Source organism: Polypterus senegalus, chromosome 6 (assembly GCF_016835505.1).
Source record: "Polypterus senegalus isolate Bchr_013 chromosome 6, ASM1683550v1, whole genome shotgun sequence".
Classification (NCBI taxonomy): Eukaryota; Metazoa; Chordata; class Cladistia; order Polypteriformes; family Polypteridae; genus Polypterus; species Polypterus senegalus.
This window is the reverse complement of record NC_053159.1, coordinates 2,743,151-2,768,726: the sequence shown is the minus strand read 5'-3', so window position 1 is coordinate 2,768,726 and position 25,576 is coordinate 2,743,151. Positions and strand designations below refer to the sequence as shown.

General features: G+C 47.8%; 1 protein-coding gene across 2 annotated transcripts in view; it reads left to right on the top strand.

Annotated features, from left to right (window-relative positions):
* Positions 1-22,876, top strand: part of gli2a (GLI family zinc finger 2a) — a 240,026-nt gene extending 217,150 nt beyond the window's left edge. For both annotated transcript variants that reach the window (XM_039755278.1, XM_039755279.1), the window contains 5 exons: positions 8,148-8,297; positions 11,964-12,128; positions 15,327-15,608; positions 18,500-18,833; positions 19,894-22,876. In XM_039755278.1, the coding sequence (XP_039611212.1) occupies positions 8,148-8,297; positions 11,964-12,128; positions 15,327-15,608; positions 18,500-18,833; positions 19,894-22,151 (3,189 nt within the window). In that variant the 3' untranslated portion in view covers positions 22,152-22,876. The remainder of the gene's footprint in view (positions 1-8,147; positions 8,298-11,963; positions 12,129-15,326; positions 15,609-18,499; positions 18,834-19,893) is intronic.
* The last annotated feature ends 2,700 nt before the right edge of the window (positions 22,877-25,576 follow it).

Here is a 25,576-nt window from a genome sequence, read left to right as displayed (position 1 = left end):
CGCGCCGTCTTTGAGAGAGGAGAAGGAGAAAGAGAAAGAAGGAAGAACATTGGATAAAAGAAAAGGCAGATCAGCTTTTGCTCTGGCCATGGGAAAAGCCTAGGAGCTCCTATTCGGTCCTGTCTGAAGGTGGATGGTCTTCTGTTTAATACCTGAAAACGATCGTTCCGCTATTACCGACGGACTCGGGTGAGCCACAAAACGGACTTACTATTACATTTATCATGGCGCAAGTATGACTGTATGTCTTTTATGACGAAGAGGAGATAGGTTGTGTAGTCCGCTATTATCAGGACTCCTCATCAGCTCGCCGGCCGTAGCGGGAGTATGACAGGGGACTACCTGCGGATCTATTTATTACCTCTGGAACAGGAATTGAAGGGGTGAAAACGGTTTATGGGTAGATACATGTATATGTGTGTGGCGCTGCAAATCAAGGGTTACTTATATTCGGGTGGGGTGATCTATGTGTAGGGGATTGTTTTTCTATTTGTTGTTTATTTTGATGGACTGCAAGTATAAATATGGTTTATTGGTGGCAGTGACCTATAAATGTACTGATATTTGGGGGGTTGTTTTATATGAATAAAGGTGATACGGGAAAAGTATTAAGGTGTGATATTGGCCTAACCTTTTATCATCTGCCTTTAGCTAGGTCAGATATAGTGGTAGCATTACTCGGGCGAGTGCTCAAGACAAATTGTTACAGTTGGTGCCCTCTCTGAGGATTAGGAACATATACGTCTTTATATTCCCCGTATTTTGTCTAAATTTACTCTGAGTCACTATGAGTGTGTCTTCGATGCCGCTAGAGTTGGAGGATGCCAGTCCGAATGTATCGCTGTGGGGGGATCCGGTAGCCCGAAGCCGCCACGTCACCGTCAGGACTCCTGCAGGAACCCATGATCTATCTAGTCTGTTACAGTCCATGTATCTGGAAGATCCACCCGCACCGGACGAGGAAGACGTCGATGGCAACCCGCTGTTACTCGCGGCGGTTTCCGAACGTCTTGATGCGCTGGACGAAAGAATAACCTCTGTGGCGGAAAGTACAATATCTCGGGAAGAGGGCTCCGCGTCTATGTGGATACAGCGATCGCAGAGCTTAAAGACAACTTCACTGCCCAGCTAGCGGCTATAGAGAGAGATTGTGCAGTGTTTACAGCGGCGAGATCGCCAGTGGAAGGAGGAACTGCGTAAAGAGATACGGAAAAGTATTTCCGCGATTAAAATGCCGGCTGCACAGTCAACGCCGGGAGGAGCATCGCGCGTTTATCAATCTCATACGCTTCCTCATGTGCCGGCGCTTCGCTTGGAATTTCCCAAGTTTAAAACGGACTATACTTCAGAGGATGTAATTGACTTTTTGGAGCGTGGGGAAGCTTTTGTGGCTGCTACACCGCTGGGCAATGAAGAGCTTATGGGGGTGATAAACACCTCTTTACAAGGTCCAGGTAGAAGCTGGTGGCAAGCTGCCCGACACAAAATTACTGACTGGATTTCTTTTAAACAGGAATTCCTTAATGCTTTCCTGCCTTCCGGATATAAGATGGAACTTGAAGAGCGTCTCCGGTCTATGGTGCAAGCCCCTACACAGTCCATAAGAGATTTTGCTTACGATTATCGGGCTCTGTGTTTGAAGTGGCAACCTGACATGGCAGAGGAAGAGCTGGTATGCCGTATATTAAACGCATGCAATCCACGCTTGGCTGGAGGATTGAGGGGAGTAGTGACCTCGGTGGAACAGCTGGTGAAGGTGGGTTCTCTTGTGGAACGAGACTGGGCTGCTTCCAAAGAATACTGGAATAAAGTGCAGACTACAAAAAAGGAAGTTCAGTCCGCCAAAGCACCTAAAAAACGAAGCAGCCTAACTGAAGTGGGGGTCTCGGTGGTCCAGGTTCAGACTTCTCTTCTGGTGGTCTCGACTCAGGTGAGGGGATTACACATAGATGCAGTCGTGGATACTGGGAGCCACTTCACTTTAATGAAGAAAAGCTTGTGGAAAAGAATGGCACTACCAGGGGAAAACCTCGAAACAGCAACCTCCGTCAAATTTATTTTGGCTGATGGCACCAAGCATGTGGCCGTGGGTAGGGTTTCGTTACCGTTCCACATGGATTTGACCCAATGGCAGGCTGAAGTCTATGTTCTGGAGGACAAGCACTTGACCATTCCATTGCTCCTTGGTTTGGATTTTACTACCTCCATCCGGATGTCTATCCATCTGCATTTGAGAAGCTACTCTATAGATGGGGGTGAAATGAGGCCTTTCTTATCCAAGGCGAAGATTTGGGATGGTTTAGTCTCAATTTTTATGCTGCTGAGGTAATGACCTCCAAAACCAACTCACTGGCAAGCGTTCTGGAACAACCCATGGAGGTGCAGCCTCTGTTATGTCGATGGTCAGAGGTGTGGACAAAAAAACTGGGTTTGACACGTATAATAACTCATGTTATAAGGACTAAAGATGAGATCCCAGGCGTCATCGGGCATACAGAGTATCCCCCCAGAAGAGGGAGATTATAAGAGCACATTTGGACAAGATGTTGCAGGATGGTGTCCTAGAACCGTCTACTTCACCATGGGCCTCTCCGTAGTCCTTGTCAAAAACGGGATGGGACATATCGTTCTGTGTAGACTACAGGGGTTAAATGCAAAAACCCATCATGATGCTTATCCGATGCCCCTAGTTCAAGAAATCTTGGAAAGTCTGCATGGGGCAAACATCTTTAGCACCCTGGACCTCCGCTGTGGGTATTGGCAGGTGCAGATGGAGGAATATAGCAAACCAAAGACAGCCGTAATTACCCCCGAGGGATTATTCCAATTCAGAGCCATGCCATTGGGCTAAAGAATGCTGGGGCTAGTTTCCAGCGTCTGATGGAGCAAGTCCTCAAGGGGTTAATTGGGAAAATCTGCTATGTATATATTGATGATATAGTGGTGTTCTCCCCAGCACTGCAACCACATCTGCAACATCTAGAAGTAGTCTTCCAGAGGCTGCAGCAGGCACATCTGACACTAAATGTGGAGAAGTGCTGTTTCCTTCAACACCAGATTAAATTCTTGGGCCATGTGGTATCGGGAAAAGGGGTTGAAGTAGACCCTGAAAAGGTGGTAGCAATTCAGAACTATCCTACCCCCACTGATATTAAAAGTCTACAGAGGTTTCTTGGTCTTGTTGGGTGGTACCACAAATTTATCCCTCGATTGGCCGACATAGCTGCACCTTTGCATCACTTGCAGAAGAAGGGTGTTCCATGGGAATGGACAGAGCAATGTCAGGATGCAGTGGAACAATTAAAGGGGGCCCTCCAATCTCCACCCATCCTGGCCCAACCAGATGTTCAACTCACATTTCAAGTTCATACAGATGCCAGCAACATCGGGCTTGGAGCGGTTCTGACCCAAACAAGCGAAGAGGATCAGAGAGTAATTGCTTATGCATCAAGGGCTCTGCATGGGGCTGAGCTAAATTACTCCACCTCGGAAAAAGAATGTTTGGCGGTAGTCTGGGCCGTGGAAAAATGGCGCCACTTCCTAGAAGGGGTGGAATTCGAGGTCTTCACAGATCATAATGCACTGACTTGGGCTTTTAATCAACCGAAGACGTCATCTCGACTGACCAGATGGGTTTTGCGCCCAAGCTTTCAGTTTCAAGGTATTTTATCAGAAGGGCTGCAATAACATTGTCCCGGATGCGCTGTCCCGGAGTTATTGGATGTCTGGGGATATATGTATGGTAACTACTCATACTCAATGGACAGATCTACCTTTAAGTATGCAGGACCTAGCTCGAGCACAAACCAACTGTCCTGCGTGCCAGAAGGTTGGCAAAGATTCTAATGAGATGGGACGGGATCGCATACATTTCAAGGACATCCAGGGTGTCCTTTTCCGGTGGTGCCGACCAGTCTCGGAGGATCCAAATGCCAGTTAGTGGTCCCGGAAGAATATGTACCCAACTTCCTTAATTATTACCACGACAGTCCTTTTGGTGGGCATCTTGGGCGAATGAAGACTTTGATGAAGATTCTGGAAGTAGCATGGTGGCCCACCATTCAAGGGACGTTTGGAGCCATGTGAAATCATGTAAAATCTGTCAACAATTGAAGAACCCCCCTGGTAAGCCAGTAGGATTTCTCCAATCCACGATTACATCTGAACCCGGTGAAATGCTGGGAGTTGATTTAATGGGGCCTTTACCTTCATCCAAAGCCCAAAAGACAGTGCTAATGGTGGTAGTGGACTATTTTTCAAAATGGGTAGAACTCTTTGCTCTCCGGGACGCCAAGGTTCCAAAGATCTGTTCTACGCTCAAAGATGAGATTTTCACCGCTGGGGGTCCCAAAGTATATTGTGTCTGACAGGGGCCCACAATTTACTAGCTCTATGCTTCAGGAACTATATACAGCGTGGGGTATCAAACAGAAACTTACCACGCTTACCACCCGCAGACGAATTTAACGGAAAGAGTAAATAGGACTTTGAAGACTATGGTAGCCTCCTATGTGGGTGAACGACACCAAGATTGGGATAAGTGGCTGCCGGAGCTCGATTTGCTATCAACACAGCGGTGCATGAGGCCACTGGTGAAACCCCTGCTCGGGTGGCTATCGGACGACAACTCAAAAGTCCCTGGATCGCCTTATCACCCCAGCACCTCTCCCAGATTCAAAGACATACAATACAATTCAGATCCTCGAAAAATTAAAGCAGCAAGTACAACGGAGGTTAGTGAGTGCTACATCCAGACAGGCTAAGTATTATAATGCACGACGGCGGTACCCTTTGCTGTCGGGGACTTGGTTTGGGTTAGGACACACCCACTCTCCAGTGCTGTCAACAGATTTGCTGCTAAACTAGCCAAGTGGGGGTCCAGTAAGAATAATAAACGATTAGGACCGGTTAATTTCGCATACAAAGGGGGTAGTGGTGTAGATGCCATAGTGGAAACAATACATGTGGCCAATATCAAGCCCTACTTTGGACCCGCCGTGCCGCCGACTGGGGGTGGGGATCTATGTAGCGCTGCCACATAAAGATAATGTGTTCTGCTGTCGATCGGTTGTTGGGGGGGAATTGCTTCTGACAGAGATTGACAGCGGTACCCCAGAGGTGGAACTTCCGGTTGGTTCGGGGATTCATTAGCATAAAGCGCGCCGTCTTTGAGAGAGGAGAAGGAGAAAGAGAAAGAAGGAAGAACATTGGATAAAAGAAAAGGCAGATCAGCTTTTGCTCTGGCCATGGGAAAAGCCTAGGAGCTCCTATTCGGTCCTGTCTGAAGGTGGATGGTCTTCTGTTTAATACCTGAAAACGATCGTTCCGCTATTACCGACGGACTCGGGTGAGCCACAAAACGGACTTACTATTACATTTATCATGGCGCAAGTATGACTGTATGTCTTTTATGACGAAGAGGAGATAGGTTGTGTAGTCCGCTATTATCAGGACTCCTCATCAGCTCGCCGGCCGTAGCGGGAGTATGACAGGGGACTACCTGCGGATCTATTTATTACCTCTGGAACAGGAATTGAAGGGGTGAAAACGGTTTATGGGTAGATACATGTATATGTGTGTGGCGCTGCAAATCAAGGGTTACTTATATTCGGGTGGGGTGATCTATGTGTAGGGGATTGTTTTTCTATTTGTTGTTTATTTTGATGGACTGCAAGTATAAATATGGTTTATTGGTGGCAGTGACCTATAAATGTACTGATATTTGGGGGGTTGTTTTATATGAATAAAGGTGATACGGGAAAAGTATTAAGGTGTGATATTGGCCTAACCTTTTATCATCTGCCTTTAGCTAGGTCAGATATAGTGGTAGCATTACTCTCGGGCGAGTGCTCAAGACAAATTGTTACAAGCTCATGACTATAGGTGAGGGTAGGAACGTAGATCGACTGGTAAATTGAGAGCTTTGCCTTATGGCTCAGCTCCTTTTTCACCACGACAGACCAATGCAGAGCCCGCATCTGTGCATGCCGCACCAGTCCGCCTGTCGATCTCACACTCCATTCTTCCCTTTTCCAGCTGAGGACCATATATATATATACTAGGCAAAGCCCCCTGCTCGCTTTGCTTGCTAGGGCACACTTTGCACCAGCCACTTTGCGTCTCTGCCACTCGTGTTGTGAAGGGGGGGAGGGTGAACGCACGCTAAGGAAAGGCAGATGAAGCAGCTGCTGTCTTACTGCTGCCGAGCTGCGTGTTCTGCTTGTCGCACTGTGCATCGATCATTTAAAAGCCTGTACTTTTTTTTTCACTGCTTTGTCTCATGGGACGTCAAAGTGTCTTCTCGAGAAGATCACATCTCAACCCAAGTTTTTTTTATTATAATAGATATATTTATATAAATAATGACTGTTGGTGTGGAACCAGAATGAAGCAGCAAGAATCATTGGGGTACCAACCAATCATGAATGAGGTGCAACACCTTTTGGGGCCATCCCCCCTTTTTTTGTGTCCCAACCGGAAAAGACGGGGCCTGCTCTGGGTGTCATGGTCAAGGCTGGGTGCCTTCACTGGGAGTCTTTTTGGAGCTGTGAGGGAAACAGAAGATAAAGTTAGTGATAGCGCCCCCTTTCACCCCAGAGTGCTAACACTTACTAGATAGATAGACAGATAGATAGATAGATAGATAGATATGAAAGGCACTATATAATAGATAGATAGATAGATGTGAAAGGCACTATATAATAGATAGATAGATAGATTGTCGACAATGGAAGAATTGCAGGTCCATAAGTTGAAATGTTGGGGTGCCAACCCAGTTGACCCCGTTTAATTAAGTGAAGTTTTTAAGTGAAAATTGCACTCAGTGGCACCAAAACAAATGAAAATCAGGGTTTCCTCCAATCAGGAACCATTTTCAGCTAAGCAAGCCTACTTTGGTCACTGGGTGAAGGAGCTCTCTCCGGCGGTGTGCTCTTGTTTTGTGTTGTGCCTCCTTCCAGGAACCACCGGTTATATAGCTGGGGGACCGGGAAAGGGGCGGAGTCATTTGCTATCACTGGGGGTCTTCTCAATACTGTGGAAGGATCAGAGAAGGTAAGGTTAGCGGTAGCGCCCTTTCTCCACCCAGGGTGGTAATACATACCTTAGAAGAGCCCAGAGGATGATCCCCAGGGATGTATGACAATATCTATATATTATGAATTATATATATTATTTATATTATTTATATCTGTCTATTATATAAAAAAATCCTGGGACAACACAAAACTTTTTAGCCTGGGATGAGATGTGACTTTTTCAGAAAGGTACTTTCAAATCCCGCGAGACGAGACTTTGTGCCAAGAGAATTAACCAGGCCTGGGGCCGGAAATAAAAGACAAAGAGTAGATGACAAAGTAGAACATCATAAAGAATTCAAAAACGTTGGCGCAGTACACATGCAGAGCAGATTAAACATAATGAAAGTACTAAAATTCGAAAGTCTCAAAAAAATAATAGTAAAGATCTCATTAGTGCAAACAAACAGAAATTATTACTCGGTGAAATAACGGAACAGTAAAAAGAGATGAAATATGTGGACATAGGTGATACGACAGAAGTATGTAGATACTGTAAGGCTTTAAACTTTAAGTCGGAGACGTGTAGATTGTCTAGTTCATGTTGCCACACAAAGTGGCTGAGGCATAGCGCAGGCCGGGGGGGTTTGTCGAGCGAAGCCCCCAAGTATTTTTTTATATATGAGGGGATTACAGAACTTCCTCATGAGGTTGTTCATGAGATGAATTTTGCTGTGAAAGTATCGTGAGGTCAACATACTAAAATAAAGAAAAGACTTTGAATGGCCATTCGGGAACATCCACTTTTAATAGAGCACCTTTCTTATAGGAATCATAAACATTCATTCCTGAGGGACCCGTTTTTAAACTCTTTGTATGGGACACCAATAACATTGGCGCACAAAACTGCATGGAGGCCTGGAGGTGGAAGGCCATCACTGACTTTGACAAGGGTGCCAGTCAATACAAGATCAAGCTTCTCAGACCCCAATGCCACCCTTCTTTGTTGGCTGCTTTTTATTGTTTGTCTGCCGTGACCTGAGCATATCAAGAAGAAAACTGCAGTTTTGTTTTGTGAAGATGCAGACTGCATGTGAGTCTCCATACTGACCCCCCTGCTTTGTTTTGCAGCACATTAATAATGACCACATCCACGGGGAGAAGAAGGAGTTTGTGTGCCGCTGGGACGATTGCTCGCGGGAGCAGAAGCCCTTCAAGGCGCAGTACATGCTCGTGGTGCACATGCGGAGACACACCGGGGAGAAGCCACACAAGTGCACGGTAAGTTGTCACCGATACAAATGGCAGCAGATCAGCAGGGCAAAATGCACTGCCATCTCTCGATAACCCGGTCTGCAAAACTAATAGATTTAACAACATGGAAGAACAAAGGGGGGCTTCATCTGGGATGGACACGCTGGCGCTAGCCGGTTTGGACTATTTGTACTTGTAAGAGTGCAAGGCTGATGCCCAGGAATGTGCAAAAAATGCGCCCCTGTGTAAAAGGCTCTCATTTCATCTGCCTTATCAAAGGAGATTCCATGTGTGAAGGACTGGCATCCCTTTCAGGGTCCTTCCTGATACCCACTGCTGCTGGCATAGGGCATGGCCCCTCAACCATTGATTACATTTAAGCATGTTTGAGATGATTAACATCATCATTATTATTATTATTATTATTGCCCATCTAATGGGGTGATTCACTCATTATTTTACAAATGAGATTAAAGTTTTATTTATGAAGGGTTACAGAAAGCACTCGCTAATTAACGAACAATCTTAAGTACGAGATAACGAAGTCCTTAGCATTGCAAAGCTTTTGGGAAACACAGCCCAGGGCATTAGTTGTTCCAAGTTGTTCTGACCACCAGCGTAATATGCTGTTGCTCCTCTGTGTGCTGACCCACCATTGAGTGGTCGCTACAAGACCTCTGAAGGTGTTCTGTAGATCTAGCACCAGCAGGTCATCTAACTCCATCACAGATGAGTCTTGTTGTTCCAACAAATTCCAAGATATGGGGAATATGTAGGCCAGAAGACAACTTGAACTCTTCATCATGCTCCTCAAACCATTCCAGAACAATTCATACAGCGTGGCAAGGCACCTTATCTTCCTTCCGTTGCAGGGTACCGTGGCCATAAAGGGGTGTACCTGGTCTGAAACGATGTTTGGGCATGTGGAACATGTCAAATTAACATTCAAATGAACAGTGACATTGCCCAAAGTGTCACACTCCCTCCACTGGCTTGTCTTCTTCCACAGTGCACCCTGGTATCGTCTCTTCCCCAGGTTGACATGGTGCAACAGAAAATGGAATTTGCTGGACCAAGGCGACCATCTTCCATTGATCCAAGCTCTAGATCTGGTGGTCCCATGACTGTTGTAGGCGCTTTCGACAGTGGGCATGGGTTTAGAAGGGGCACTCTGACTGGCTTGTGGCTGTGCTGTCTCATACCAGCAGGGTTTGATGCACTGTGTGTCGCGACAACTTAACTCCCATAACTGTCATTTGTGCCACAGCAACCCTTCTATTTGTTCATGCCAGATGGGATACTCCTTGTTGACTTGTCACTTCGACGAGTCCTGGCTATGCAACACCCTGTCACCTCTTCACTTGAGGGAATCGGGAATAAACCGCTAGGTCACATACTGCAGTTGGAGCAGAACAAATGAGCTTAATGGACCAAATGGCCTCCTCTCATTTGTCAAACTTCTAATGTTCTGAAAAACGATCTGACCACCATAAATTAAGTGGGCTCCCCCCTTGCACCTACTTTAGACTGGCATTCCCTTCAGGGGTTGATTCCAGGTAACTGGAAGAGTTTCACCCCCCACCTAGATTAAGTGGGCCTCGCGTAGAGGGATGAGTGAAAACATATCCTCTCAGTTCTCAGGTACAATGGTGTCCCACCCGGGGTTGGTTGGTTCAAGTCTACCACCCAGCATTGACAGGACAAACCTTGGTCCACCACACTGGACTTATGCAATGTCCTGTCTTGGGCTAAATAAACCATCTGGTTTCCTGTAACCTATTAAGATTTGTGGAGGAGGCCAATTCTCCCACCAGAGAGAGAGAAAACCCCTTTATCTTGTATTTACGAGGGACCTTCAAAAAAGTTTCTGCACCGTTTTATTTATTAAGAATTTCAAAAACAAATGACATCACTTTCTACATAGTCCCCTTCGGTTGCGATGCGATTTTCCCAGCATCGTACCAACATTTTATTGCCCAATTACTACACCTGCCACCTTCACCGTCTCCAACGAAAATATAAAAGTGCAGAAGCTTTTGGAACGTCCCTCGTAGATGTTGTACTCCCATGCTATTAGATACTGTATATCATAAATGATGTGGGAGACAGCATGTTATGGAAAATAGATAAGAAGTCATAGCACTTTAGGAGAAGTAAATGAACAGTCCTGCACATGAATAACGTGCCTTTATTTAGGAGGCCATGACGGTGTGGCTCCAGGGCCCCTGCTCTCCATTGTTTACATCAGTGTCAAGTCTGCATGTTCTCCTGGTGCTCTCTGTCCATTTTCAACAGATCTTCTATTGTTTCTTGAGCTGCCTTGTGGGACATCCTGAGGGTTCGCGGCTCCCCTCGAGGTTCATGGATATCATGGCTGGCCTGTACACTGGTACCGCGAGTGCTATGCAGAGTGGAGGAAGACCCTCTGTGTTTTTCCCAGTTCATTCTGGGGTTCATCAGCAGTGTGTTCTGCTGCAGAGAGAGTGTCAACCTCGTTGAGAGGTTTACTTACCTCAGTGGTGACATTCATGTCTCTGGTGACTCTTCCTATGAAGTCAGTGATTGATTGGGAGAGCATGGGGGTCATGAGGTCGCTGGACAGGGGTGTGTGGCACTCACGATATCTCTACAAAAGGATGAAGGTCCAAGTCCTTAGAGTCTTGGTGCTTCCTGTCTTGCTATATGGTTGCCAGACACGGACACTATCCAGTGACCTGAGACGAAGAATGGACTCTTTCATGTGCGTCTCTCCGGAAAATCCTTGGGTCCCGCTGGTTTGACTTTGTGTTGCTCATGGAGTCCCGAATGAGGTACATGACCTGCATTGTGATCCCCGAGGATGATCCGGCTCGTAAAATCCTCATTGTTGGGGACCCGAGTGGCCGGACTAGGCCAGGGGGTCTCCCACGTAACACGGATGGAGGGTCATTTCCAGAGGGTGGGACTGGACCGCATGTTTGCCTGGAGGATTGCCAACCAGGATCCCGAGTTGTTTCGTCGTGTAGTGGGTACGGTAATGCACTGTACCAATGCATGCTCCCCAACTTGACTTGACTTGACTTGTCTCCGATTTACTCAATACGTATATCAGTGTCCGCATGGGAGACCAGCTGCCCTGTGCAATTCAAATGTCGAGTACACATTCTTGACTTGAACCCCATGTTGCAGTGATAAGTTCCACCTCCCCTAATCCTTCAACCAATGTAATGCGTTTATAAAGCAGATGGACAGATTTCATCATGCAGGCCACACTTACGTCAAAGCAGCTCTGAGCACCATGCCGTGGATTGTCTCATCGTCTCATCCCTTTGACACCCCAACGTCACTCTGTCCGGTTGTGTACCCTTCAATCCCTCCACTTACAACGGGCGTCCAGTCCCACTTGGATTCAGAGGCACATCTGTGCCTTGTAATTTACAGCTTATTGTCAACAAGACGACGCAGGCCTGCTCTTGAAAGCCAGAAAATGTATAAAACGATATTTATTCCTGTGTTAAACAGCAGCCTCCACGTCACAGGGTGCAGGGAGTTTTAGTTGAGATGAATGTCTTTATTCACAGGCCTTGTTTTTGAACCTGCAAGCCATAAAACTCAGCTGACAGTGGATTATGGGAATGCCCTGAATCACATTATTAGCCGCCGGTCGCTCCGAGTGGGTTGCTCGGTTGTAACTTTTCTTTTCTTCTCTTTCAGTTTGAAGGTTGTTCCAAAGCATACTCGCGTCTGGAAAATCTGAAGACGCATTTAAGATCCCACACTGGAGAGAAGCCATACGTTTGTGAGCACGAGGGCTGCAATAAAGCCTTCTCTAACGCTTCAGACCGGGCCAAGCACCAAAACCGCACCCATTCAAATGAGGTATGCCTTAATAATCTTATTTATTACAAATTGGGGAAAGTGAGGGCCCTGGATGAGGTCAGCGGCCTGCAGCAGGGGGTCAGGATGAGAAGCGTCTGAGCCAGAAACTCGGTGGGGGGGGCACACTGGCACTTCATAAATTAAACCTCATGGCACTGCAAGAGATGCCTTCAGCTCTTAAATCTACATAGCCAGCACTTAGACCGGACACCGTGGGAGCAGACTCTCTCAGGCATCAACCTTCTACCCTCCAGGATCAGCCAGGAATGGAGCAGCAGTCATTTAGTGACAGATGACCTCATGAGTGGACATCATGGAGGTGGACAGAATTTCTTGGCACAGCCAGTTAATGGAAGGTGCCCAGCTCTGTAAACCTCAGGATTGCAGTCTTTGCTTTTTGCAGATGATGTGATTCTGCTGGTTTCTTTGGCCTGTGACCTCACACGCATATTGGGGCAGTTTACAGATGAGCGTGAAGGGGCCGGGATGAGGGTCAGCACCTCCTAGTCCGGGGTCATGGATCTCAGCTGGAAAAGGGTGGAGTATCCTCTCTAAGTTGGGGATGAGGTGCTGCCTCAAGTGGAAGAGTTTAAGCATCTCTGGGGTCTTATTCACAAGGGAGGGGGACACGCAGACCAGACGTCAGTCCACAGTCATGCAGGTGTTGTACTGGTTGAACGTGGTGAAGGGAGAGCTGAGCCGAAAGGCCAAATGCTTGATTTACTTCACCTGTGGTCATAAGCTTTGGGTGGTGACCAAGACAACTGCATCACAGGTATGAGCCACAGAAATGAGCTTCCTTCACAGGATATCGGGGCTCAGCCTTGGAGACAGGATGAAGGTCGTAGACATTCGGCAGTGGCTCAAAGCTGAGAGGATGTTCAGGGATCTGATTAGGACAACTCCGGGACACCTCCCTGGAGATGTGCTTTGGGCACATGAAAGCAGGAGAAAACCTCAGGGCAGACCCAGGACACACGCTGACGGGATTATATCTCTCAACTGGCCTGAGAACACCTCAATTGGAGCAGGCGGTGAGGAAAAGAGATGTTTGGGCATTTTTACTTAGACTATCACTGCCATGATCCAGACCTGGATAAGCAACACATAATGGAGATGACTGGATGGATCACAGTGGTCCTGGATTGAATTCTTGGCTTGGTCACAGTCTGTGTGGGATGTGGACATTCTCCATGTATTTTTTTTTTCTTTAGCTGTATCTGTGGAGTGTACCCTGTAATGGCTAATTCCTGCCTTCCAATGCACATTCACATAGGGTCAGCTCAACCATTGTCCCCACCTTAGGACTTTTCCAGGTAGACCTGACTATCCCAGATTTTTGACTCCTGCACTATTAAGTGGCCCTTACTCAGCCGGTCCTGGAGATGCAGCTGCAGTCTGCAGCTCCACCTGTGGTGACCGTCAGGATGACCCATGGCTAAAATACATCCTCCATTCTCTTGTTTGTAGAACCCAGACAGTTTAGAAAGGGTTGAAGCACAGCAGAGAAGTGGGTTTAAACATTTACTCAGTCGATATAGAATATCATCTTCTTAAATTGAGATTCATGATGTACTTAAAGCAGGAGCAAAGCAAAATGTGTGAGGAAACTTGTAACATTGCCTCCTGGATGGAAAGCAGCTCTCCTTGCAGGAAGTTTACAGTAGACCCCCAGTTTACCTAGAGGGTCAGCTTGTTCTTTCATCATGGAGTTCAACTTCTTCTTCCAGACTGTCTTCCAGACTTCTTCTAACACACACAAGAATTACAAAAAAACAAGAAAACATCTGACTTAGCTAAAGACAAGAGAGCCCTGCAAGTGAGGCATTATAGAGGAGTAATGCCTTTCATATGAAGTAGCCCCCCGTAGTGTTTCTTAGCACACTTTTGCTCAATGATCCATTGGCTTAATTTCCTCAAGGCTGTCCAGCATTATTCATAGTGGCCTTCCATGTTGTCTGTTCCACCACTACCCCCAGTGGGTCCAGTGGGCTTCCCATAACTGAGCCCGCCTCCTGATCAGCTTGTTATTTTGCTGAGCCCCCTCCAGAAGTGATGATAATGGCCCGGCACACCACACTGGCCTTCACAGAGTTATAGGACATATAAAGGATGTCATTCAGCCAGTCATTTCCCAACTCACTATATCCTAACACAGGGTCATGGGGGTCTGCTGGAGCCAATCCCAGCCAGCACAGGGCGTAAGGCAGAAACAAGCCCCGGGCAGGGCGCCAACCTACCGCAGGGCACACATACACACCCACACACTAGGGACTATTTAGAATCACCAATGCACCTAACCTGCATGCCTTTGAGCTGTGGGAGGAAACCCACACAGACACGGGGAGAACATGCAAACTTCACTCAGGGAGGAACCAGGAAGTGAACCCAGGCAGCAGCGCTACCACTGCGCCACCTTGCCGCCCCATATAAAGGATGTTTATGTTTAAATAATTGTGTAATTGTCAAAAAGCAATTCTTTATAAAAGTGGAAAACTGCAAACACAGAGTGACAAGGCACATCAGGTGACGTTAAACCTCAGATTGGGTGTCACTGGTCTTCTTGCGAGGCTGCAATGGCTAACTCTGAGACTTGCTATGTAATGCTGTGTAAATCTTTTGTGAAAGGCGCTATATAAAATTCAGACTGAGTGATTGCCAGGTCTGGCTGTCTTTCCAGTCCCCACCCCGCAAAGCTATTTATGAATCAAGTGTCACCTCACCGGAGATTTCAGATCCATTTCTCCGAGTCATCAACCATTCACACCTGCTGTGAGTTCCCATAATGTTCTCTGGCAGCCGTCTACAATTGAAAGGACCTTTGGGATGAAGAAAATGCCTTCATATTTCTTGTGCGCTCCAGCAGGTGTTGTCAGGGGCTATGAGGCGAAATGGCGCTGTTTCTCTTTTCTGTCATTGCTATTGTGCTTGTGGGAAAAAAAAAAAAAATAAATAAATTGTGAAAAGTTTACACCAACGTGTGCTGTCCTAGGGGTGTAGGAGGATTTGGGTTTGTCAACTGTGAGCAAAACGTGGGTTTCGATTGTAGCATCTGCCAGCCTTAATGACGAAACACACATGCTAGGAATCCAATGAGCAAGTGCTTCACACGGTTCTTGTGTCGTCTTGTGTTGATATTTTCAGAAGCCAAAAGAAATGAAAATGCCGAACATACTGACCTGTTTGTGTGTTTGACAGAAACCCTATGTCTGCAAAATTCCCGGCTGCACAAAGAGATACACGGACCCAAGCTCCCTAAGGAAGCACGTGAAGACGGTCCACGGCCCCGAAGCCCATGTGACCAAGAAACAACGCAACGATGTGCCTCCCCGACCGCACCCGGCGAAAGAAAATGGAGAAAATGAGGCGAGTGCCAAGCACAGCGGCAGGGCAATGGAGGAGAAAATGGGGGCCAACAGCACCTCTAGAGGCATGGAGGACTGCCTGCAGGTCAAAAGCATCAAGTCAGAAAACTCTGTGGTAAGCCTGGTGGGGTCTCCCCTCCGAATTGTCAGCATCTGTTTAATCCGAAAGGGGGCTGCAAATTACATATCCCATTGAGGACATGCATGTCATCATCCTTTGAACTGTTCAGCATGACTTTGACAGGAATTAAAATGTAAAATAAAAGTTTAAACTGTACTCCATAGAGAGCAGGCAGCGATGCGCATGAATGGTGCGTGTCATTGTGCTGTGAACAATAAAAGAAAAGCTGCAGAGCCCCCAGGCCACACACCAGCTTGGGAAACTCTGCCACAGTCACATAGATGCAGGGCATGGTGGCGGTGGTCTTCCTGAACTCACTAATCTTGTCTTTTGTGATTCTTCTAACACTTCTACTTCAGTCTGTGACTTAAATGTGTTTTTCTCTTTTCTGTCACAACCTTCAATAAGGACAGCCGCTGCTAAGGTGAGCATCTGAGCCTTTCACAATTCTCTCAAATGTCCAGGGAAAAATATCTACCTGTTATATAGTGCCTTTCATATGCATCTACCTGCCTATCTGTTATAAATGCCTCTCCCATCTTATTCTGTCATTCCTTGGTATATGGTATATGGTGCCTTTAAAATCTATCTATCTATCTATCTATCTATCTATCTATCTATCTATCTATCTATCTATCTATCTATCTATCTATCTATCTATCTATCTATCTATCTATCTATCTATCTATCTATCTATCTATCTATCTATCTATCTATCTATCTATCTATCTATCTATCTATCTATCTATCTATCTATCTATCTATCTATCTATCTATCTATCTATCTATCTATCTATCTATCTATCTATCTATCTATCTATCATATAGTGCCTCAATGTATTGCCAAAAGTATTGGGACGCCTGCCTTTACGCACACATGAACTTTAATGACATCCCATTCTTAATCCATCCGCTTTAATATGGAGTTGGCCCACCCTTTGTAGCTCTAACAGCTTCAGCTCTTCTGAGAAGGCAGGAGTGTGTTGATGGGAATTTGTGACCAGGAGAGCATTTGTGAGGTCAGGCACTGATATTGGACATGAAGGCCTGGCTCACTCACAGTCTCTGCTCGAATTCATCCCAAAGGTGTTCTGTCAGGTTGAGGTCAGGGCTCTGTGCAGTTCCTCCACACCAAACTCGCTCCTCCATTTCTTTATAGACCTTGCTTTGTACACTGGTGCATGTGGAGTCATGTTGCCATCCCCTAACTGCTCCCACAAAGTTGGGAGTATGAAATTGTCCAAAATGGCTTCATATGCTGAAGCACTAAGAGTTCCTTTTAATGGAGCTAAGGGGCCAAGCCCAACCCCTGAGAAACAACCCCACACTGTAATTCCCCCCCTCCACCAAATTATTACACTTGGCACAATGCAGTCAGGCGAGTCCCATTCTCCTGGCCACCGCCAAACCCAGATGGTCCATTGTGATTCATCACACCAGAGTTCACGTCTGCACTGCTTCAGAGTCCAGTGGCATCTGGTGAGGTTCACACCACGGCATCCGATGCTTTGCATTGCACTTAGAGATGTAAGGCTTGGCTGCAGCTGCTTGGCCATGGAGACCCATTCCATGAAGCTCTTTCTCTATGCTGCACTGTTCTTGAACTTTTGGAGGTCTGTAGTTATAGACTCTGCAGAAAGTTGGCAACTTCTGCACACCTCAGCACACGTTGTCCCCGCTCTGTGATTAGACATGGCCTACCACCATGTGGCTGAGGTGCTGTGGTTCCCAATCACTTCCACTTTGTTATAACACCACTAACAGTTGACTGCAGACATTTCATGAATGGACTAATCGCACAGGTGGCATCCTATCACGGTACCAGGCTTGAATTCACTGAGCTCCTCAGAGTGATCCATTCTTTCACAAATGTGTGTAGAAGCCGTCTGCATGTCGAGGGGCTTGATGTTATATACCTGTGGCCATGGAAGTGAGTGGAACACCTGAATTCAATGATTTGGAGGGGGTCCCAATACTTTTGGCAATATAGTGTATCTATCTATCTATCTATCTATCTATCTATCTATCCATCTATCTATCCATCTATCTATCCATCTATCTATCCATCTATCTATCCATCTATCCATCTATCCATCTATCCATCTATCCATCCATCTATCTATCTATCTGTGTCCTATAGCACCTTTCAACTCTTAACTGGCCCACCCAGCAATTTTCCCAGGATCCTTATGGTCTTCCCCCCGTGTTTCTCCTCCTGCCTTCTTGTCCCTTCTGTTCCTGTTTCCAGTCACAGAAACGCCGGCAGTGTGTGAGTGTATGCTGCGAATGACTTACTGTGTCCAGGGGTCCTCAATCACAGTCTGCCTTGCTGATAATAAAGTTTACTAAGTTACCTTCATGTCTTCTTAGTGCTTTAATCAGGCCGGGTCAGATATTCATTTATCCCATTGTAGATTTTGATTATCAGTGTTTTTTTGTGTGTACCAGATTTAAAACGAAAACAGTTCAAAACTAAAAGAGGCAGTGAAAGGATCTGAATTGTCACAAGTGAATTAATTCTAAAGTTAATCCACAGTAAGTGTGTACCTTAGCAGTAACTAAATCGGTTCTATTTAAGAAACTGGATGAAGTGGTTGAAGCAGACCACTACAGCACTCCAGGACTGTAATTGAGGACCCCTGCCTTTCAAGTTTTATATGGTATGTGGAAAACCGAAACAATGTGGTCCCATAGCTCATTTATTCCCATCAAGTGGTGGTCGTCATTATAATCCTCAAGACCCTTAAGTGTCCAGGTATCCTTCCTTTGCCTTGCCCACTTTTTAATGCCCACCTTTCTCACACAGTTCTTCCTCTTTGCTTTTGAGTCTCGAATAGTTGCTGCCGCCGTCCTGTCTATTAACAGTTTTCTATCTTTCTCTTCAGATGTATCAGTCCAGCCCTGGTGGTCAGTCATCATGCAGTAGTGAGCCATCCCCACTTGGGGGTGCCACCAACAATGACAGTGGAGTAGAAATGAACCTGAACAGTGGAGGCAGTCTGGGAGACCTGACTGCACTGGACGACCCCCCCATCGTGGACTCCACTGTTTCTTCTGGGACGTCGACAGCTGGCCTTCAGCTGAGGAAGAACTTAACTGCAACCCAAAGACTCGAACAACTCAAGAAGGAGAAGCTAAAGTCAATGAGAGATTCCTGTTCCTGGGCCAGCCCATCTTCTCAAGTCAGAAACACCAAGCTGCCCCCGATACCCATGACGGGTGAGTAAAGCGAGGAAACCTGAAGACACAAAGTAGCAGCAGGCCTGACAAGAATCTGAGCCACAAACACCAGATGGGTAGTCAGAGAGGTGCAAGTCCCTCCGCACCATGAGGTGTCGTTGGAGAAGCCCGGTAATCGGTCGAATGCACGCGTCTTTATTAGTTCTGATATAGCGCTCATCTCAACGGGTGGGCCCAAAGCACTTCTGCACATCACAGAGGAGACCCCTGGTCTGAACTACAAATGCAAGCGGTTTCAGTGGGCAAGGGGTAAAAGTCAAGTGGGGCGAAGACCCGATGGCACTCCTTATGTAATAGAAGGGTTACACCTTTAGGCCAATATTAGGGGTAGGATTGCAGGGGGCAGTGGGGGGCGGTGCTCTACACTGGAGCACCTGATCAAAATGGAGGCTACACCCTGACCTGAAGGCAGTTTCAGAGGGACCAGATGTGACCCTGCAAGTCACAACGGGGATCTCACTTGAACTTGCGTTTGCGATAAGTACTGGACTTGGGTTCACCTGGTAAAGTAAGTGAGTGAGGCCGGAGACAACGGTGAGATGCTAAAGCTGGCAAGTGAGTGCGTTGGAAGTGTTTGTGTGGCATTTTCAAGCAGAGAAGGTTGCATGGGGACCTAACCAGGGTGTCTTCAACATTCTCAGGTTTCTCCATAAAACTGATTCATCGGAATTCTTTCATTTAAGTAGTGAATCCTGTAATCTAAGACACCTAGTGGTGATTTAGGGGAAATACGTTTAAAATAGAAACCCCAAAGGATGGTGGGAATCCACCACAGATTGCAAGCTTGAGAGATGAAGCAGAAACCTTGAGAACTTTCATAAAGGATCTCATCGAGATAATGGAAATGAGGGGGATGCACTAAAAAGGGGTCCTCTGATTGCTCAAAGTTGGCATGCACCCGGCCCATTTTTGATCACTGAGTAGCCTAACATACATGATGTTGAGCACCTGCGTTCCTTATAATTAAAATCCCATAGGACTGCTTGCTGGTTTCGCCCCATGCCAGTCTTGTACCAATGGCTCTTTTCTCTTTCCTCAGGTTCTCTGCTGGACAAGTCGAGTGTTGGTGCCTCCAGTTCTCTCCTACACAACCCAAGGAAGAACGAGTTCCCCAGCAGCGAGATGACAATGCTCAGCCAGCTGAGTGAGCGCAGGGACAGCACAACAAGCACCATCAGCTCGGCCTACACGGTCAGCAGGCGGTCATCGGGCATCTCGCCCTGCTACTCAAGCCGCCGCTCCAGCGATGCTTCCCAGTTTGGTGGTCGTCCAAACAATGTCAGCTCAGCAGACTCGTACGATCCCATCTCCACAGACATGTCGCGCCGTTCCAGTGAGGCGAGCCAGTCTGGCGATATCCCTAATGTCTTGAACCTCACCCCTGCCCAACATTACAGGCTCAAAGCCAAATATGCGGCTGCCACCGGTGGACCACCACCGACCCCTCTGCCTAACATGGACCGTATGGGTCTCCGCACAAGGATGTCTCTATTCGGTGATATGCACGACTCCGCGTCTGTCCCCTTCTTACCTCCAACAGTTCCCAGGCGATGCAGTGACAGCGGTTACACCACATCGAGCATGATGCCCCATGAAGTGCCGGGCAGTTTAAACAGGAGGGCAAGCGATCCTATCCGGCGGCCAAATATCGACGCCACGGCGATGCCAAGATTTCCGCGCTTCAACAGCACAAACAGCGTGAACCCCTTAACACAGCCAATGGAGCGGAGGAACTTAACCCTGCAGAATTATGCCTACTCGCAAAGCAGTACCCACAGGTACGTCTGCTCTTCCAGGCCACCAAGCATCACAGAGAATGTTGCCATGGAAACTGCATCGGGCGATGCGGACAACTCGAGTCCAGAAGACGACATCATGCTACCAGATGACGTGGTGCAGTACCTAAAATCTCAGAACAACGTGTCCGCCCAGGCCAGCAGTTCCACGAGTTATGGTAACCCAGGCCAGGCCTTCCAGGGAAACCTGAACTTACAGCAGCAGCAGTTCTGTAACCAGCACCGGCTGGAAGTGGCGGAAACCGGTATGAACCACAAACTGCCAATGATGCCGGCGTGCCAGATGAGTCCGGGGCATCCCCAGCAGTTCCAGCCCTCTCCCAGAGAGAACAGCATGCCTGTCCAGTGGAACGAAGTCAGCTCAGGCACGGTGGACACGATGCCAAACCAGACAAAACAGCCGTTCGCCCGGGCAAACTTGGCAGTGGTGCAACAACGACAAAACTTTAGTCAGTACCAAAATCTTAACGCCAACCATCAGCCCATGGCGGCGAATGACTGCATGCAAAGGAGTGTGGGGTACAATGGCGTACGGGCGACATGCATGCTGCAAAGGCCGTCAAACTGTCAGAATGCCAATGATAACCCTCAGCAGTTCAACCAAAACAGCACGATGATGAACCCAAATTTGATGAACGCCAACGTCGGTCAAATGTCAGCTTGCACCGGCAACCAAATGGTGGCAAATAGCAAGACAGGGATGGCGACACAGAACCCAGTGCAGCAGAGCTATGGATCGTCCAATGGAAGTCAAGGTCACATGGCCTATGTAGCCAACCATGACGGGTTTAACCCAATGGTGCCCCAAATGAGCCCCGGGCAACAGTACTTTAACAGACAGCCCGAAGTTGGCACCATAAACCCCGTCAGCCAACGCTTTAACAGCTCAGCAATGCAACCCCGTCCTCCTCCTGGGCCCAGTCCAATGAGTAGGCAACGGGAAGCCATGAGCTCCCAAAACCTCCTGAGGAGCCCCCAGTCTCTGACTGGCACGAGCCCTGGCCACAACTCATCGGAAGCCAGTCCTAAAAGGCCATCGAGTCTGGCAGCCTCTCAGTGCCCAAATGCAAACTGGAATGCCGGTACGATGTTTTATTCAGGACAGATTCACATGTATGAGCCCAATGGAAATTTCCCAGCGCATTTGTCGTGCGCAGAGCAGCATTCCCAGGTGTGTAACTTGGAATCGAAAGCCAACGCCATGCCTTCTCCAGGTGTCAATCAGGTATCAAGCACGGTGGACTCTCAGAGTATGGAGCACGCTCAGATAGACTTCGACGCCATCATGGATGACGGAGACCACTCCAGCTTAATGTCGGGAACCTTGAGTCCCAGCATTCTGCAGAACCTCTCGCAGAATTCCTCCAGGCTTACCACTCCCCGCAACTCTTTGACACTCCCTTCGGTGCCAGGTGGCGTCACCAACATGGCCATTGGAGACATGAGCTCCATGTTGACGGCCCTGGCAGAGGAGAGCAAATTTCTCAACATGCTGTCTTAACGGAGCGCCGACCCAAGATGTCGAGAAGGAATCGCTTTCCTTTTCACATTGGATTTTTACTTTTTGTTACTAACCATTTCTGGACGTTCGCCCGCCTGTTGGACCCAAAGGCTGCTGTTTGGAGTTTGAGCGAGGTGGAAGCACTCCATGATCTGGACAAGAGAAATATCACGTTGTAGTCATTTTCTCGGATACTGATGACTGGAAACCTCTGGATTGTAAGGCGGGCTACATGCAGTCGGTTGCAGTCTCTTCTTGTAAATGACCAAAATTGCGCTGATTTGCAACACGCGAACGATGTGTCTGTCACGTAGTCAGAAGAACGATGAAGGGACGATAAGCCAAACCCAGGGCACCACGCGTGGATGGAGCTCTTCTTCTGATTTTGACGCCGAACTTGGCAGCAGCTTCTTACTTTTCGGAGAAGGAGTGGCATTTCGCTACATCGATCTCCACGTACCCTACGTCTGTAAATTTGTGTTAAGTGAGTGACTGTAAAAGTGTCCCCGAGGTACTCAGCGGGAGAGGGGCACCACAAAGGTGGGTCGCTGTGTAAATAGCCCAAAGAGGCCCATCCATAGAAACTCGAAAGAGATGCCCACTTTAGGTGGGGGCCATTTTCGTTAGGCTACGCTTCTCCCTGGATGGCAGCTTAATTGAAACATTGGGGGGGGGAAAGTGTAACAAAGTCGAGGAGTCGGGACGACGTGACGCTTTGGGAGGTGGCTACGATTTGGGGGTTGTGCGGCTGCTGGAATTTTCTAAATTTGCCTTTTATATCCTCGAGTGAGCGTGAGTGTGAGCGAGCACCAGAGGACGCGTGCTGAATGTGTACATAGCTTTTGTACATTTTATAAAGATGCAGTAATTTTTTTACCAACATGCATTGCGTGGAGTCTTTTTTTTTTTTTTGGGTTAAGCCACTCAAATGAAAATGACGTCGAGGGTACAATAAAACATGCTGAAGACCACCCATAACTCGGCACTTAGCCGTACGACCAGAGAGCCCTTCTTAGGTTTATGGGGTCCTTTAACTCTTTCTGAAAAGCACCCACAGCGAGGGTCTCACACATAAATCAACCTAAACGATCGGTTGCTGGGGACGTCAGGCTGTCTTCGCATGATGGGTTTGTACCTCATGTCATTATGAGTGGCGGTCTTCATCTACACAGACGTCTTTGGCACCACGGTTAGCTGGAGATCGATCGGCAGATGCCGGTACCGCACTTTCGTTTTCGATTCTGATCTCTGCGACAGGTCAGAGTCCATCCATCATCCCAGCCGCTATATCCTAACACAGGGTCACGGGGGTTCGCTGGAGCCAATCCCAACCAGCACAGGGCATAAGGCAGGAAACAAACCCCTGGGCAGGGTGCCAGCCCACCTCAGGGCACACACACACTAGGACAAGTTAGGATCGCCAAGTCCTCTCCTGGGGGCTCTCTAAGTGACAAGCCTTGGCTCCTTCGTACACCGCACCTGGGAGTATTTCCAGTATTGTGTCCAGTATTGTGTCTGGTCTGGCAACTCCATATGATGGGCAAGTCTCCTGCCAGCCGCTCCCACCAGAGATGCTCATCACCACTATAAGTGCCATGCGGCCCTGCCAGTGGCCAAACTGGGGCCCCTTGCCACCCAGTCTCTCACTGTCTGTTCATTATGTCAGCTTGGTGTTCCTCTACCCGGCTTTGATGCCAGTCTGTCACAAGAACAAACAGGAAAGACCCATCAGGCTCATGAGCAGGACATCCACCTGGTTAGAGTGGTGGTCCCCAAGTTCTTTGGTCGGACCCTGAGTCTGCACGATTTTCATTGCAATATTTTCACAATCTGAGCCCTTTAATTAATATGGAGACGTCTGAATGTCAAAACTCCAGGCATCTTCAACTGACGGAGTCCTGGAGATGACGATGACGGCTGCGGCAGGTGATTGACATGTGGGGGACAACAGACGGGAGCCTCGGGGTCAGTTGCAGTGTGCAGTCAGCTGGCGATGATCCCATGATGGCCCAATCTTATATTACGGTAATGGTGGCAGTTCAGTGGTGACACAGTGCGCCTCAGAGCTGCAGACTAGCAGTGGACCAGCAGTGGGCTTCGGAGAAGGGGTACAGAGGTGGGCACTAACTTAGACCACCCTGTGAGCAGGTTTAGCAGGCAGGCCTGTGTCTCTGTTATGTGCCATTTGGTATGGGATTCGTAAAAGCAGTGCTAATGGTTGTGATGCACCATCTGTCGGAAAGAAAAATGCTACGCATGTTGTTACTACATACACTATCAAACACTTTCCAACGAGACGGCGCACTGCTAATGTTGATACTGAATACACCCGACAGGTGCCAACGGCTGGACAGACTGAAACCAGCTTATTACATTTCAACTGGTCTTAGCGAGACCACCTTAATAAACGAACAAGAGCTTTTGTGTCTGTGTGTCCACTCGGCCTCTGTGTCTCTGTTACATGTCATTTGGGATGGGATTTGTAAAAGTAGTGCTAATGTTGGTGAAGCGCCATGTGTTGGAATGACAGACATAGCAACCGGACAGACACACGGACGCTTTCCCTTTTATTACGGTGCCTACACACACACACACATATTGTACATACGAGGGGTGACTTGTACAGGTGTGTTATATAAGTAAATGTTGGCGTTGTGACAATTTAATTCCTGGAATGAAGCTCTAGAAATAACGTGTGCCTATCTGTGCACTCGCAGCGGCCGTCACCTTCCAAGTCCTGTGCTTCGTCAGCTGGACATCGAGTCCCCACAGCTTGAGGTCCTTTGACATCACATTATGCTGGATGCCTGGAATGTCTGAGAGTCTTCGTCATTTCGTGGCCATTTTTATGTTTAGGAAGAACCCGAAATACACAAGGGGCCAAGTGAGGTGGGCAGGGTGATGGGTGGTCCACTTCTGGTGTTCTTCTTGAACCCCCCCCCCGACCCCGTGAACCTCTTAGCCCACCCTAAAACATTTGACTTCCCCGTGACGTCCTCGCCACACGCCAATGGTTCGGTTGTACTTTCCAGCTGGGGTGAAGGCACTCGACCATTCTGGGCACACACACACCCACGGTTTTCATGTTACCATATTTGGATTGTTATGGTGGCACTCTGCAGGTACAAACTGCCCTGAATCTGCCAGTGTGAGTGCCAATGGCCTTTAAGGAGGTGCGCCGAGTGCCTGAGCTCTTCAATCCTCCTGTTGTGAGAGTCCTGAACAGAAGGCTGCTGGGTGCTAATCTCATTCTGTGCCACCTTCACCACCCTCTGCAGTGCTTTACCATCTTGAGCCAAGCAGGTGCCATACCAGAAGGTGATGATGACAATGGAGTCCACTGGGCACCCTCAGCACTCGCTCAGTTGCCATTGCACTGCCAGATGGGCACATCTTCCCCATGTCTTGTGTGTCCAGGATGTCAT